At 42.7% G+C, this 14,805-nt stretch overlaps 1 protein-coding gene across 7 annotated transcripts in view; it reads left to right on the forward strand.

Annotated features, from left to right (window-relative positions):
* Window positions 1–14,805, forward strand: part of CUNH1orf228 (chromosome unknown C1orf228 homolog) — a 40,261-nt gene that overhangs the window by 4,200 nt on the left and 21,256 nt on the right. For 6 of the 7 annotated variants that reach the window (XR_002782147.1, XM_023534971.1, XM_023534974.1 and 3 more), the window contains exons 2-4: window positions 8,387–8,510; window positions 9,552–9,781; window positions 14,309–14,377. Coding sequence is in view for 6 of the 7 variants with exons in the window: in XM_023534971.1 (XP_023390739.1) it covers window positions 9,570–9,781; window positions 14,309–14,377 (281 nt within the window). In the remaining variant the exon portion in view is untranslated. Of the gene's footprint in view, window positions 1–8,386; window positions 8,515–9,551; window positions 9,782–14,308; window positions 14,378–14,805 lie in introns of all 7 variants that reach the window. The other variant, XM_023534972.1, reaches the window with a different exon arrangement.

Below are 14,805 nucleotides of genomic sequence, written 5' to 3' on the forward strand. Positions count from 1 at the left end.
TCTCTCTCTCAATGGGGAACTGAGAGTGAGGAGTCAGAATGGGAGCCCAAGGAGGAGGCCTCTGTTCCATTCTGCAGGTGGAACCTGCAGGAACAGCACATAGTGACTGCCTTGTTGTCTCTGAGGCCATCTGGGAACAGTGAGCCAGGCTGTGACAGCTCATGCCCTGGAGGCTTCTTGCTTTTAGAAACAATTCTTTTGATTTCGGGGGAAGAAAAGCCCTCTGAGAAATTTTATTTAGAAACAAGACCTAGTGACGTTTTGGTTTTATAATACCTCTTCTCACTTGTTGCTAAGGACATTTGGCTTAGTACAAGAGCTGGGTTTTGAGATTTTGTGATTTTCGCTTCCCTGCATGAAGAAGAACCATTTGGCTGCTATAGAAATGATTTATAGATGAGTCTAGATTTATTAATCACCTCTGTAGATGGAGAGGAAATTAAAAACAGAGGGTCCACTCTGGGCTGAAGACAAAGTAGGTTTGTCGTCCTTGCAGAAGACCTTGCCAAGGTTACAAGGCCACAAACAAACCAATTTGGACCAAGGTTCCTAATCCGGATTTTAATTTCATGTGCTTTGATTTTTCAGACCATTTTCTCTCCAAGGTAAAATAATGACTCTTTTAATTGGCTGCCACTTACAGAGAGATTCCAATAAGCATGATGGCATACATATATTTTTCTCTGGCGTTCCGCTTGTGCTTCAGTTCTTCTGATCAAGCTGGTGAAGCCGACTTTTGCAGCATGCTGCATGCCATGACCAGTTGACTATAAATTAAATCCTCTTTTCCAAAAGCCATTTTCCATTAGTGATAATTTGTTTGCTTCTCATTTCCTCTGATCATTAGAGTCTCTGGTAGTGAGCACAAAATTGGAAATAATTTCTTTGACGTTTCAAAAAAAATTTTCTCCCCTTCTCCAATGCCATTTGGCTGCAGCTAAAGAACATTTTGGTTTGCAGAGGAACAGTTCACTCCAATTACAATTTAACTGACCGTTCATGGCACTGAATCCCTGTCCTTAGCGTCCAAAGATGACACCACTGCTGACATTGCTATTTCCTGTCATAGCTGTAAAATGCCTCATAGAATCTGCACTGGCCTTCTTGGCTGGAGATTCTGCCACCCTGCACATGGCAGCTTTGGGAAGTTGGTCATTTTATGGACCTACATATCACAGACACTCAGATATAACCATCTAAACAAGAGCGGGCTGATTTCTTCTCTTATTCACCCAGAAAGCATTTATTAAACACCTGTATTGTGCCAGGCATTATACCAGGCCCTGGGGACCCAGAGATAGGGAAAACCAACCTCTGTCTTTGAGGGACTCACTCTATAATGGGAGGGAGGGTTAAGTTTTACAGTATAGTAGGTAGGGGAAGGGGTGGCATAGGTGGGAACACAGAACCAAGAGGCCCTAGTTGTCTTGAAGAATTAGGCAAAGGGGAAAAAGGAGTCTGGCCATTCCGGATGGCAGAGCAGCGTTGACATGCAGAGAGGACCTTGGAAGGGCCTGGGGAGTTGAGAAGTCCAGGTCTGTTGTAATATGGAAGTGACAAAATGAGGTTGGCCTAGAGCCAAGTTTTGAAGGGCCTCTATGCCACATGGAGTTTAGACTTTCTCCTGTAGGCCAGAGGGAGAAATTTGGGGATGAAGAGGGGAGGAAGTGTAGAATCTTGAGGGAAAGGCTTTGTTTATTTATTTGGGTTGGCAAAGATTGAGCAAGTGTTTAAGAGGAGACAGAGCAGGTGGAAAGATCTAAGAGAGAGGAGCAGCATCTAGCACTTGTGGGAAGGTTGGGTGCTGATATGGTAAGGCTAAGAATGGAGGGGTGAGAAAGGAATTGCACTTAATGGGCCCTGTTTTCTCTGTGAAATAGGAAGCAAGGTGATCTTGGCATCCTCCTTGATTCCTCGCCCTCTTTCTTCCTTCACAGCCAGTCAGTCACCAGATCTTGTTACTTCCATGTGGCATTTCTTCTCTCCCAATCTAGTATCATCAGGATCTTTTGCCAAGATTACAGAGAACAGACTCCTAACTGGTGCCCCACCTCCGGTCTTGCCCCCTTTCAATCATCTTTCTACACTGCAGTCAAGACATTTCTAGAACAAAATCTTTTCTTGTCTCTCTTGACTTAAAGCTCATCATTGCCTTCAGGATAGAGTGCAAACCCTGCAGCAGAGTATATAAGGTCCTTTATTCTCTGTCCTCTGCCTACTTTCCCATCTTCATACTGTGTTCCAGCCATTCTGGACAATCCCAGCAATGAGGATAAGAGCTAAGCTTTATTGAGGGTTTTCTATATGTTATAAGTAGTTTATTGACCCTTATGAGGTATTATCACCTCTTTCTCAGTCAGATAAGAGAACTGAAGCTTAGAGAGGTTAAGTAATTTACAAAGGTCACAGAGCCAAGAGGTGAAAGATCATCCAACTCCAGTGTCTATGTCCCTAACCACCACACTCACCGCCTCCCACTTGCAATTCCTCACCTCTTTGCCTGACTAGATGCCAATGCCTTTCAGCCTGGGTGGCATCTCCTCGGAAATCTTGCATAACAGCCACCACCCCAACCAAGGCTGAGTTAGATGTCCCTTGCTCACATTCCCAAAGTATCCTGTGCTTACCGCATCGTAGCACTAACCACCACACTGTTGGGATTGAAATTGTTAATTACAGGGCTGTATACCACCCCAAAATTGTGTACCCCTTGAGGGAACAAACTATGTCTTTTTCACATTTATCCCAAGAGCCCTAGCACAAGAATGGGACACACTATCACTATGTGTTGAATTTCATGTTTAATGGAATTGCTGAGAGTAAGGTTGAAGATAGGGCGAAGGGACTCCTGCTTGTGTTTAAGACAACTTACTGAGGACTTCCATAGAACATGACAGGCACTGGGGACTCGTAGATGGGGTGGAGGGAGGCAGCAGCCAAGGATACAGGCAGTTGAGGGGACATCATGATGCCAGGGAACTGGGGAAGAAAGCATTCCATGTAGGAGCAATGGTCAGTGATGTTAGTTGCAGCAACAGAACAAGTGAGCAAAGGACTAATGTCCTCATTGAATTGGGCAATTAAGAGGTCAGAGAGACTGGCTAGAGTGATGGAAGTGAAGTGTAGGGGTGCAGGGAGAGAAGCCAAATTGCAGAGGGTTGAGGAGAGAATGGTCAGTGGGAGAACAGAAAAAAGTGTAGACCATTTTTAAGAAGTGCTGCTGGTAAGTGAGAAAACAGGACAGGTGACTGGAGGGGAACATGGGGTTGAAATAAGTGGGTTTTGTTTTCATTTTTGCTCATTTTTGTTTTAGGATAGGCAAGAATTAATTAACAAGAAAAATGCTTAAATAAAGAAAATGATTGACGATACAGGCAAGGAAGGAGCAGTGTTTGGAGTGAGGGTCCTAAGGAGCCAGGATGGATGGGTGGAGAGTTCTGGTAAAGGGACAAAGAAGGAAAAGAGAAGGATGAGTGTGGATACCGACACCGTGGAAGTAATGAAGAGGTCTGTGAGGAGATTCTTGCCTAATGGCCTATAACATTTTTGTTAAGCCCAAGAGTAGATCTCCTGAGAACAAATGGAAGAGGCAGGAAGGTAAGGAGCCTGAAACTGTAGAGTTGACAGGCAATTCCCAAATTTGGGGTGTGGATCATAAGTGTGAATGCTGGGTTGGTTGGAAGTGAAGGTTGGAAGTCACTGGAGTCTAGATTTTGTGCCTCTCCTATGGGCTCCTATGGGATTCACCCCATCAGAGCACTTTTCACTCTCTATTAAAATTTATTAAAATTGTCTGGTTGCCTTTCTCTCTGTTCCACCAGTCTGTAAGCATCTTGAGGACAGAGACTATGTTTGTCATGTTAACCAGTCCCAATCCCAATGCTTGTCTCAGAGGCGACTGGCACCCAGGACATCTGTTTAATTAATTACCGTGTGGAGTTAGGAAATCTGAGTGTTCATTATGAGCATAGCGTGTTGGATGTCAGTTTAAATAACACTTGCTGTGAACCCATATGTATCAAGGAGGATGCTAGCCACTCAAATTATGAAGATAGAACATGTTGATGTTGAAATTGCCTAGCAGATCCTGAGTAAATAGGAAAACTTATGGGCCGAATCAATAATGAGCATGAGGAAGTGGCTAACAAATCAGCAATGAGGCAAGGTAGTGGGAGAAGATACGAGCCCAGAGGAAAAGAAATGATTTAGAAACAGTATGGGGAATTTAGAGAATGGTTTGTGAAGTGTGGGAAAGCGGGCAGCCTCCTCTAAATTCCCACTGGAACCCGTGATGAGCAGGGACGGGGAGGAGGAGTCAGAGTTCAGTTGTGGCAGATTTAGGTGAAAGTTCTTTAGGCTGAGGTGTTTGAAACTTTATCTTGAGGGCAATATGCGGAACAACTGAAGAGTTTTAAAAGGGGAAGTCTGTCAAATTTGCATTCTTAACCCTCACATCACTGGAAATTAGGATGGGGTAAATCTGAAGGTCAGTTAGGAGACTGTTGGAGGAATCCATGTAAGGGACGAGGGAGTAAACAAAAATAGTGGCAGCAGAGATGAAAATAGACTGATCTGGGGAGACTGAGGAGTTATAATTGGCAGAACCCGGCAACAGTTCAGATGAGGGGAAGGGAGAGGAATGCGCACCGAAGATAGGTCTCGGGTGACCAGGAGAATGGTGACCCAGTCACTGCAATAGGACCAGTACAGGGGGAGGAGCAGGTGTGAGGGCTTGATGAGTTCGGTTTGGGACTAATTGATCTGAAGAGTGCGTGAAACATACCAATGAAGGCGTCCATGAGTCATTTAGAAACAGGGATCTGGACCTCAACCCCAGGCCGAGATATGGATTTGGGAGTCATAAAGCCTACAGATGTAACTCAGAGTGATGAGAGTGAAGCCTGTCACCCAGGAGATTGCAAGGCCTGAGAAGAGACCTGAGAACAGGACAGGAGAAGGACCTGCAAAGGAGTCTGAGGTGGATCCAGGATGAATAGTAGAATCAGGAGAGAGTCGGGGTCAGGAAAGGAGTTTGAGAAGAGTCGTCCACAATCCATTAGAGATCAAGCAGGATGGACTGCGAGCTAGCCACCAGATTTGACAATAAGAGGTTACTGGTGACTTTGGAGCACAGAGGAGAGCAGAATTAGTGCTTTTGATTACAGCGAGAGAACGTGGACTCTGGAATTATATACAAATCTGAGTTCAGTTTCCATTTCCTTAGTTTTTTTCATCCGAAAATTGTGAATAATAATAACTACCTCTATGAGATCTTAAAGGTAAACAAATAATGTATATAATATGTATTATGGTGTATGACTAGTTCTTAATAAACACTAAAAATATGTTCATTTCTTCTCCCAGCCATCATTCCTTCTCTCTTTCCTTCATCATTAATATTTCCCCTTTTATTCTAATAGTCAAGAAGAATCCTAGATACAGTATTTATCCCAGCAACTGACTCTTAAAATTGACATATTCCTCTCCTTTTACCACCGCGTTCTTCTTTTTAATTATTTTTAAAATTATATTTAGTGGGTCTTTTTTTCCAACTCTTATCCAATCTTACTTTGAAGAAAAATTGAAATAAAAGTAAATAAGGGGCTGGACACTCTTGATTAAACATGACTACCTCCCCTCATCTCCCACTACCTCTCAAAACCTCACTGACCTAATACTAAAGAAATATAAAAAGGTACTAAAGTCACAAAAGTTCAGAGAAGGAGGCAAAGCAACAGCAGATGAAAGTTCGACAAATATTAAGCAGGTAAAAGGCGGGAAAATGTTACCTGCCCGGAAGCATCCTAAGAAATACCAAACTAAGTGCCAACAGTGGAGATTACCCACAAGAAGCAAGTCAGTTCACCCAGTTTAACCTCTATGGGGCTTCATGCTTGGAAGCACATATTACCACAGCAGGTCAGAAATGAGGTATGGAGCCAAACATGGGGATTGGTTGAAGTCTGTTTAGAGAGCACTTTGCCCCCATCCCAGAGCTTTTCTCTCAACAGCAGCTACTCTAAACTCTTGCTGCATAAGGAGGAAGAAAAACTCTGGAGGCATCCATACTCAGAGGCCTCAGGCAATGTTTGAAGGGCAGGGATGAGATACAGGGTGAAAAACTGGGTGGTGGAAGGAAGGGCTATACACTGCATTGTGGCAGCGCCAGACAGGCCTCCACCCCTCAGGAAGCCAGTAGCCAGGCATTTATCACCCCCACCATCTCCCCATCCCTGGGAAAACAGAAAAGGCTTCTCCAGAGGCCCTGAGGGCCCCAGGAGGAAAAAAAACCTCCACTGACTGATGTTTATAAGTTCCTCAATGTAAAGACTAGTTGTTGGCTGATAAAGAAATTTCCAAAGACCAAAGGCCATAGCACCTGATTAAAAGAGCCCACCAAGGGCCTGCTGTAATAAATGAATAAGACCTGCACCAAGATCTATCATCGTACAATTTCAGGAAAGGTTTTAAAAGCGTCAAGTGGAAAAACGAGCCACCGACAAAGGAATAGGAATCAGAATGACATCAGACTTCTCGACAGCAGCACTAGGGAGCCTCAATCCCAGAGAAGCTTATTTCTAACATGGAACTACATGCCCAACTAATCTAACATGAGATCCGAAATAATTTTCAGATTTTCAAGGACACACGCAAAAAAAAAATTTTCATTTCTTAGGAAGCTACTAGAGAATGTGTTTCAACAAAACCATAGTGTGAACCAAGAAAGAAGATGAGGTAGATCCCAGAAATAAAGCAATCAACAGAGAAGAATGGCAAAAGGAAATCTCAGAACAATGTTTGTATACCAGGCCTAGCAAGCAACTGGGTCAAATGAGCAGAAAGACAGTGGGGCAGAGGTTTCCAGGGAAAAGATGGAACTGATCAGTTAAGGGTTGAACATTTGGGGAAATCATTGCTACATGTTTAGAACATATTTAGAACATCTAAAACATTTAGAATGGGTCTAGGTACTTAGTAAACTAAACAATTGAAAAAAATTAACTGCAGGTAAAACCAATTTATAAAAGGAAGAAAATATAATGTTACAACTTAAATAAACAATGTTTATTGGTCAATGATATAAACAGTAACTATTGATTGTGAGGATAAGGGGGATTTGAGTGGTACAAGACAGCTAATTCCTCAACTGCCAGAATGAGAAATATATAGTGTCTAAAACTGATAAATTGAGTAATAATAATGTATTAGTTTGCATGGGCTGCCGTAACAAAATATCACAGACCAGGTGGCTTGATAAACAACAGAAATTTATTATCTCACAGTTCAAGAAGCTCTGATTAAGGTGTCCGAAATCAAGATGTTACAGGGTTGGTTTCTTCTGTGGCCTCTCCATGACTTGTGGATGGCTGACTTCTATTGTCTTCAGATGGTCTTTCATCTGTATGCGTATGTGCCCTAATCTCCTCTTATAAGGACACAAATTATGTTGGATTAGAGCCTACTCTAATGACCTCATTTTAACATAATTACCTCTTTAAAGACCCCGTGTCTAAATTCCGAGGTACAGGGGTTAGGGCTTCAACGTGTGAATTTGAGGGACAAAAGGAACACAATTCAGCCCATACCAAGTAGTATAAACTCATTATTTGGAAATATGGAGGTAAACACCAGAAGAAATAGCCAAAAGAGTTGAAAGTGGCTGCCTCTGGAACGAGACTGGATGATAGCAAGGTATGAGGCAGGTACTATTACTTTTGACATTTTACCAAATAGCAAGTGAGGAGCTAACCTTGAACCCGGTCTGACGCCAAATCTCATGTTCTTCCACTCTACAAGACTTGGAGCTCCTCAAGGGCCCTGGCAGCACCATATTCATCTCTGTACCCCCAGCAGCACTTTGCACGGTGCAGCATGATGGGCCTTCACTACATATTCATTGATTTATTTACAGCAGATAAAATTAACTGCAGGTAAAACCAATTTATATATCACGGTGACCTTTAAAGCTGCCATTTGTTGGTTTTCTTTTTCTGTTTAAAAACAAAGATAGTAAGGAAAGATTAAGATCCAAGGAAACGTCAAGTGGCCGTAATGTAGAGGGCCCAGCTAAAAGTTGCCTACCGTTGCTGTCCTAGAATCAGCGGGTGCATCTCTGATAGCATCTTGAGTTTTGGTCCTTGAATGTGTCCATCCACAGCAGCGCAGGGGCTCAGGGTGATTTCCTGACTAACAAAGCTAATGGTAGTCTTTCGACCCCTCCTCCCCGAGGTCTAGAACAGCCACTCATCCCCATTTTCTTGAGACTAGTTTGGCCGCCGAAGGTGACCATGGCCTCTGAGAGTTATTCTCAGACTTGGGGCGGTGATATCATTCACAGTGATTGATGCGTGATCCCATGAGGGGTTTTGGTCATTTTTGTGTTTAGGTTGATCCACAGCTATTCACCCGGCTGTTCAGGCTGACAGGATTTTGTGGTGGTCTCCATCCCGGAGGCTATGTGATGCCTTTCCTGGAAGCACACATCCAGTGTCCTCTGGGGAGTCGCAGAGGTTGGTGTGTCTGTACGTCTGTCTCAGCATGCCTCAGATTATTGCGTCCTAATAAAATTCTGATAGCTGGGCCCCATCAATATCTCAAATACATGTGAGGAAATGTTAATTTAGAATCAATTTTAGGATGTTTCAGACTGTAAAGTCCTTTTAACTAGATCTCTGGCGAGGATGTAGAAGCACTTTATGGGACTGTAAATTTCATGTTGAACCGTCTTGGTGAAATACACATCTCCCCTACACACAAGCTGTTCTCTCCATATCAATCATGGCCCCTGCAAGTAATGTTTCACAAATATTCTGTAAATCACAGAAAACCCCATGATAATGTGAAATATGACTTTCACTTGTCTGTTAGACAAAAGAATCACACATGCCTCTCTCCCATCAGCACTAACATTTGTTATGGATAATAACACTTTCAATCACAACTATTTTTGGAAAACGGGTTTATTTTAAACCTTCACTCCCCCACTGAAAACACTCTTCCAAGGACACAGACTCCTACAAACCACAGCCCATTAATTCAACTATGGAATGGGAACTTTTTCTTTCCACTAACTTTTTTTTTTAAGTTGTTTTTAAGAGGGTTAGTACAAAATCCCAAGTACAAGGTTAAGAAGCACTTTACCTTGGCTGATTGGCATAAGAGGAGCCCAGACCTCTAAAGACCCCAAATCGCTGACCCTGTGTGAAGTGAGGGGTGAGAGAAGCCCAGGTTTTTAGCAGGTGCCTTCATCTCAGCTGGAGCCTGTGCTGCTTTTAGCTGCTGCCAGCAATTAAAGCCAAAGAGCTAAATTTTTAGCCCTTAAACCTGAAGCAAGCGTTTACTACCTTGATAATTTTAACTCCACTACAACACAGCTAGATCCTCCTTGTTCAAGTAGCAGGTGTATTTTGGATGTCACTACATCCGTGTAGGTCACAGAGGCTCACCAGCCTCCAGCTGATTGCTGGAAAAGCAAAACCCCTAGAGTAACCTACAGGATTTGCATGGTTCTAAACATTTTGGTAACCTGTCTGTTTTCCCTCCCTCTGTAGCCAACTTCAGGACTGATCATGATTATGACTTCTATAAAGGAGCAAGCAGCTATCAGCCGGCTCTTGAGTTTTTTACAGGATTGGGACAATGCTGGCAAAGTCGCAAGGAGTCACATCCTCAATAGTTTCATTGACACCAACCAAGGCAAGACTGCCCCTGAGCTGGAGCAAGAGTTTTCCCAGGGAGCCAGCTTGTTCCTGGTACGCTTAACCACGTGGCTTAGACTCACGTATCCTTTGCTGAACAGAAAAAAAAAAAAAAAAAATAGGCCATCTTCAAAAGAGAAAAGGAGAGAAAATTATTGATGGAGCCCTTCCCTCGCTTCGAAGATTTTAGAACAGGACATCTGATGATCAAAATATCATCCCAAAAGTTAAGAACTCCCTCAGCTTCTTGTCTTCCCTAACCTTTTCTCACTCCTAACCCCTTTTGCTCCCAACACAATTGCAGTGGGTATTCCTTCTGTCTAGGGCTCATCCTCTATTGATATTGCACTTGAATCCCCTCCCACCTCCTCAGAGACTTTATTCTGTCTCTCCTAGAGCTTCCATCTTTGCCTCGTTACCAACTTTTTTCATCAGCATTTACATCTACTCAAATCTCTTCTACCTTAGAAAATTAAATCCCTGGCTCAAACCTACGTTCCACCTAGCTCCTGCCCTTCATAGTAAAGCTTCTTGAAAAGATCTTCGTCCCTCTCTCTCCAGTTCCTCACCTCTCTTTTCTCCTCCACCCACTGCAGTCTGACTTCTGTCCCCTCCACTCCACTCTGCAGGACTTGCCAAGGTTACCAATGATTTTCAAACCCAGCAACTACATCTTCGGTCCTTATACATGACCTTTCTGTAACTGTCACTCAGCTATCCCCACTTCTCAAAACATTCTTCCCTTGGTTTCTGTGATATTAATCTTGGTTTTCTCCTTTCTTTCTGTATATTCCTTCTCTTCTTCAGCCAGCCTTTAAATGTTTCTTGAGATTCCCTCTACCTCCCTCTTCTCTGCTCACTCTCAGATTCTTCCTGAGTGATCTAATCCATTGTCATGACGTCAAAACCACTCCAGTTTAAGGACTCTCAGATATTTACCCTTGCCCAAACTTCTCTCTGGAATCTGAGTTCCATACCCATTTTTCAAACTATCATCTCCACTTGTATCTCCTGCAGTGACTCTCACATTTCTGGCTTGGGGAAAACAAAGTAAACAGGGTGTGCCATTCTGTGAGAAGAGAATACAAGAAGAGTGAGTTTGGGGTAGATAAGTTTAGTTTAAGACTCATTGACAGAGGTGCCCGTGCCCAGGAGCCCAGAGGCAGATTGGGGCTGAAGGTAGATTTGGTCACCATCAAGGGGACAGTTTGGAGTTATGGGTGCATTTGAGCATATTCTTGCTCTGTACGGCCACAACCCTCTATGGATTCATCTCAAACCTTTTTATTACACATTTTTCTCCTTGCCTGTACCCTCCCCCTTTTTCAAAACCTCCTCCTCTCTTGACTAATTCCTACTCCATTATTCGGGTCTCACTTTAAACATCACATTCTCAGGAAGCTCTTTTCTGAGCCACAGACTAGCTTAGGTTCCCTGTTATACATACTCATAGCACTTCTCCTATCTTCGTAGTCATAACATTTTATTTTTCTTACATGCTTAATATCTCTCTTCCCCCACTGGATTGTAAACCCTATGAGGGCAGGACTTGCATGTTTTCTACTCATAGCACAGTGTCTGGCATATAATAGGTTCTTAATACATATTTGCTAAATAAAGGAAAGAATGGACCAGAGTCTGCAGTTATATAGAACTTTATAAAGGATTAAGTAAATACAGCTCTCTTTTTCTTACAGTTAAGTCATTGATAAAATTAATCAGACTCAAGCCTAGACCACAAGCCAAAAGGAATAACACTCAATATATTACTAGGCTGGCCCCAATGTTCTCAGATATTAGTGTGCATGATGAGGGTCTAAAATGCAGATTGCCAGTATACCTCCCTACCCCAATCCTAAGATCCAGATTTGGTAGAAAGAAAGAAGGTCCCTGGGCTCTTTATTTCTCACAAGCAATCTAGGTGACTCTGATGCTGGTAGTTCACAGACAGTGCTTCGAGAAACATCAGCACCTGTATGTAATCTGGCTTTGTCTCCACAGCTCATGACACTAACCTCGCCAAGGTCATCAGCAACCTTTTTATCACCAAGTCTAGCACACTCTTTTCTCTCCTTACCTTACCTGACAACGTTTTCCATTTCACCACAGGATGAGGTGAGTGAGGCAGAGTCGTACGTGTACGGGGTCAGGTCGTATCTTTGTTTAAAACTTCATTATTTTATTTAACATGAGTGTTTTGTATTTTTACTTTTTAATAGTGAATTAAAATGTTATTTGATTACTGAGTTTTTGGTGCCCCCTTAAATTTTGCACTCACCCTAGCCCTGGCCCTGCTTGACCTCTGCCCCTTCATAAGCTCTTCTCTATCTTCTTCCATTGCTGTTCTCACTGTTGTGGTATATTTCCTAACCACCCCGTAACCATTAGTGTTTTCAGGAATTCTGTGTTCAACCCACTTCTTTTCTTAATCACTGCACTTACAACCAGTGTCCTTCTTCGTATCCTAAGTGCCAATCAGAGTGCCTGACATTTAGTGCACACTCAGTCAATGTTCATTGAATGACTGAATAAACCACACTTCTAATTTACAGTTGTACATTCAATTTCTACACCTGAAATTTCTCTTAATTAACTTTTTGTGACCTTGTCATACAATAGAGAAAATAGACTGGCCAAAGCAACATGGCATTTTGAATCAGCATTTCTCCTCCCCAGCCCTCCAGTTACAGTGGATTTTGAAGGAAAACAAATCAACATATCACAATTGGCAACCACATAATCCCACATAAGCTCTGAACCCCTTTTTTAACCTTGGATTTCCAGAATATATGAGTAAAACTAAGGATTTATTTATTATAATGACAAAATTATTACTTACTACTTATTAAGTCTTTTTTATGTTCTAGGCACTGAGCTATGGACTGTATAAATATTATCTCATGTGAGCCTAACCCCAAGCCTAATAGGTGATTGGTATTGTCTCTTTTTATAGTTAAGAAAGGTGAGCCTTAAAAAGGTTGAATAATTTACTAGTAAATGGCAGAGGTAAGGTTTGAAATGGGTCTGTTTGGCCCAAAGCTCATATGCCGTCCACTTCACTTTAGTATCTTTCACCCAGTGGACAGTGCAGACCCACAGTTCCACCTCTAACGTCATACAAGGAAACAAGCTGCACAATTAGCCCCAATTCCTCTATTTGTCTACAGGCAGGAAGGCCTGACAGTAAGAACTCAGTTCCTAGTTCTATCAGTTTACATTGGGACCTTGGACAGGTCATTAATCTGTCTAAGATTGTTTCCTCATGAAGTGAATGGAAATACTAATAGCGCCCACTGCAGGGTATGGTGAGCATTAAATGAGACAGTGTAAGCGAAGCAGTTAGCACAGTGCCTGGCACACAATAAACACTTAGTACTTGTTAGCTACCTCTGATATTGTAGCTGTCTTCTGGAACTAATTGCTGAAATAATGACCAGAAATATATATAGTGAGTGGCTATGAAAATAGGACTAGCCTGAGACAGAAGAAAAAGAAGGTGATGAAAGTTGATCAGTCTATACGGTAACTGAAGAAAAGAGGGACAATAGACTGAGGCAGGAATGGGAGCTGAGGTTTGGGGGAGCAGGGTGGAGGGCAATGTAGGACTAGAGAGAGAGGCTACCATGTGGGCTGATAAGCTGGCCCCCAGCTATAGTCACAACAAGAAGGGGAGCCTGGCTCCAGAACAAACACTGTTTTTGCAGTAAAGAGTCTCCTAATGAGCCAATCTGTCTCTACTTCTATTGGCATCCTGGGAACCAGGGTGCAGCAGAGATAATTTGCCTCATGCATCCACCCACCCCCCCCAACAAAGCACCATTACCTCCACCCCATTACATTAGCCTTTATCAGTCTTGGAAGCTCTCAGTCATCCTCCATGAGCTGCAATAATTTTAGCTAATTTCTTAAGTGTTCTAAGAGCCTACGATGTGTTATGAGCCTAGTAATTGTTGACTGGTTCCCTCTCTGTTGTGGCTTGATTTCGTACCTTCTATCCGAGCTGATGCGTGCTTTGGGTGCTTTATTACAATGAAGCTTTTTGCAAAGGCTCACATTAAAAACAACATTAAATACTGAGGTCGTTTTAAATCAGAGTTTAATTTTTCTGCCATTTCCTGTTGTTCTTATTAGAAAGACATGCAATTCTTCATAAAGATAGTGACCTCCAGTATAAAGCTTTGAGCAAGTACAAAATTGAGAATTAATGATGAAGCTGATTATTTTTAGAGAAGTCTAAGAATGAGGCACAAAGTAATGAACTATGCTGAGACGCAAAGGTGCAATGGTCATGGCGTAGAGAGGCTTGGAAAATTGCCCCCCAGCTTTCTCCATGCACCTTTTATTCATCAGGGCCTCCTTATTCTCTAGAGAGCCTGTCAGAGCCAAGGTGGCTTAACTACTGGAGAACCATGAACATGCCTGCCGGTACCCCATTCCTCCTACCCCATGTGTGTTGCCCCTTCTCCTTCAACTTAGCAGCCCTTCTCAGATAAAGGACACAATTCATCTGTTTGTCATCCTGGGCCATTGATGGTACCAAAGATCAGACACAGAATCTGGTTTCTCTGTGGAGAACCACCTTAAAATTTGCTCTTTAACTTGTCATACAGCTACATGACTGGCTCGTGTTTAGAGAAGCTTCTAAGGGCCATTGGCATCTTTTTATCATCTGTAAACAGGTGAGTTCTGTTCTGGATAGATTCTGGGTTCTCAGTTTTTCTATCGGGCTCATGGTGTCCTTGGCATTCACACCACATGGGACCAGGGCTTCTAGTCATCCTTGGGTACCTAGTAGCCCTCGGGATGGGTCCAGGGGTAGTTCAGCTGCGGTCCTGCTCTAGTTGCTCCTCCATCCCATGTTCTCCATAGACCCTTTGATAGTCAGCATCGTCTTGGTTGTGAAATACAAAAAACCAACCAATTCATACTAGACCAGGAAAAACAGGAATTTATTAGCTCACTTAACTGAAAAAGCCAGAGGGTAGAAACTCATATTTCAGTCCTGACTACATCCAGGAGCTCAAAATATGTTATCAGTACTTTGTCTCTCCCTGTCTTTTTTCTCCATTTCTCAGCTCTATTCTCCTCTGTGTTCATAGGCCTCATT

Source organism: Pteropus vampyrus, unplaced genomic scaffold, assembly GCF_000151845.1.
Source record: "Pteropus vampyrus isolate Shadow unplaced genomic scaffold, Pvam_2.0 Scaffold135, whole genome shotgun sequence".
NCBI classification, from domain to species: domain Eukaryota; kingdom Metazoa; phylum Chordata; class Mammalia; order Chiroptera; family Pteropodidae; genus Pteropus; species Pteropus vampyrus.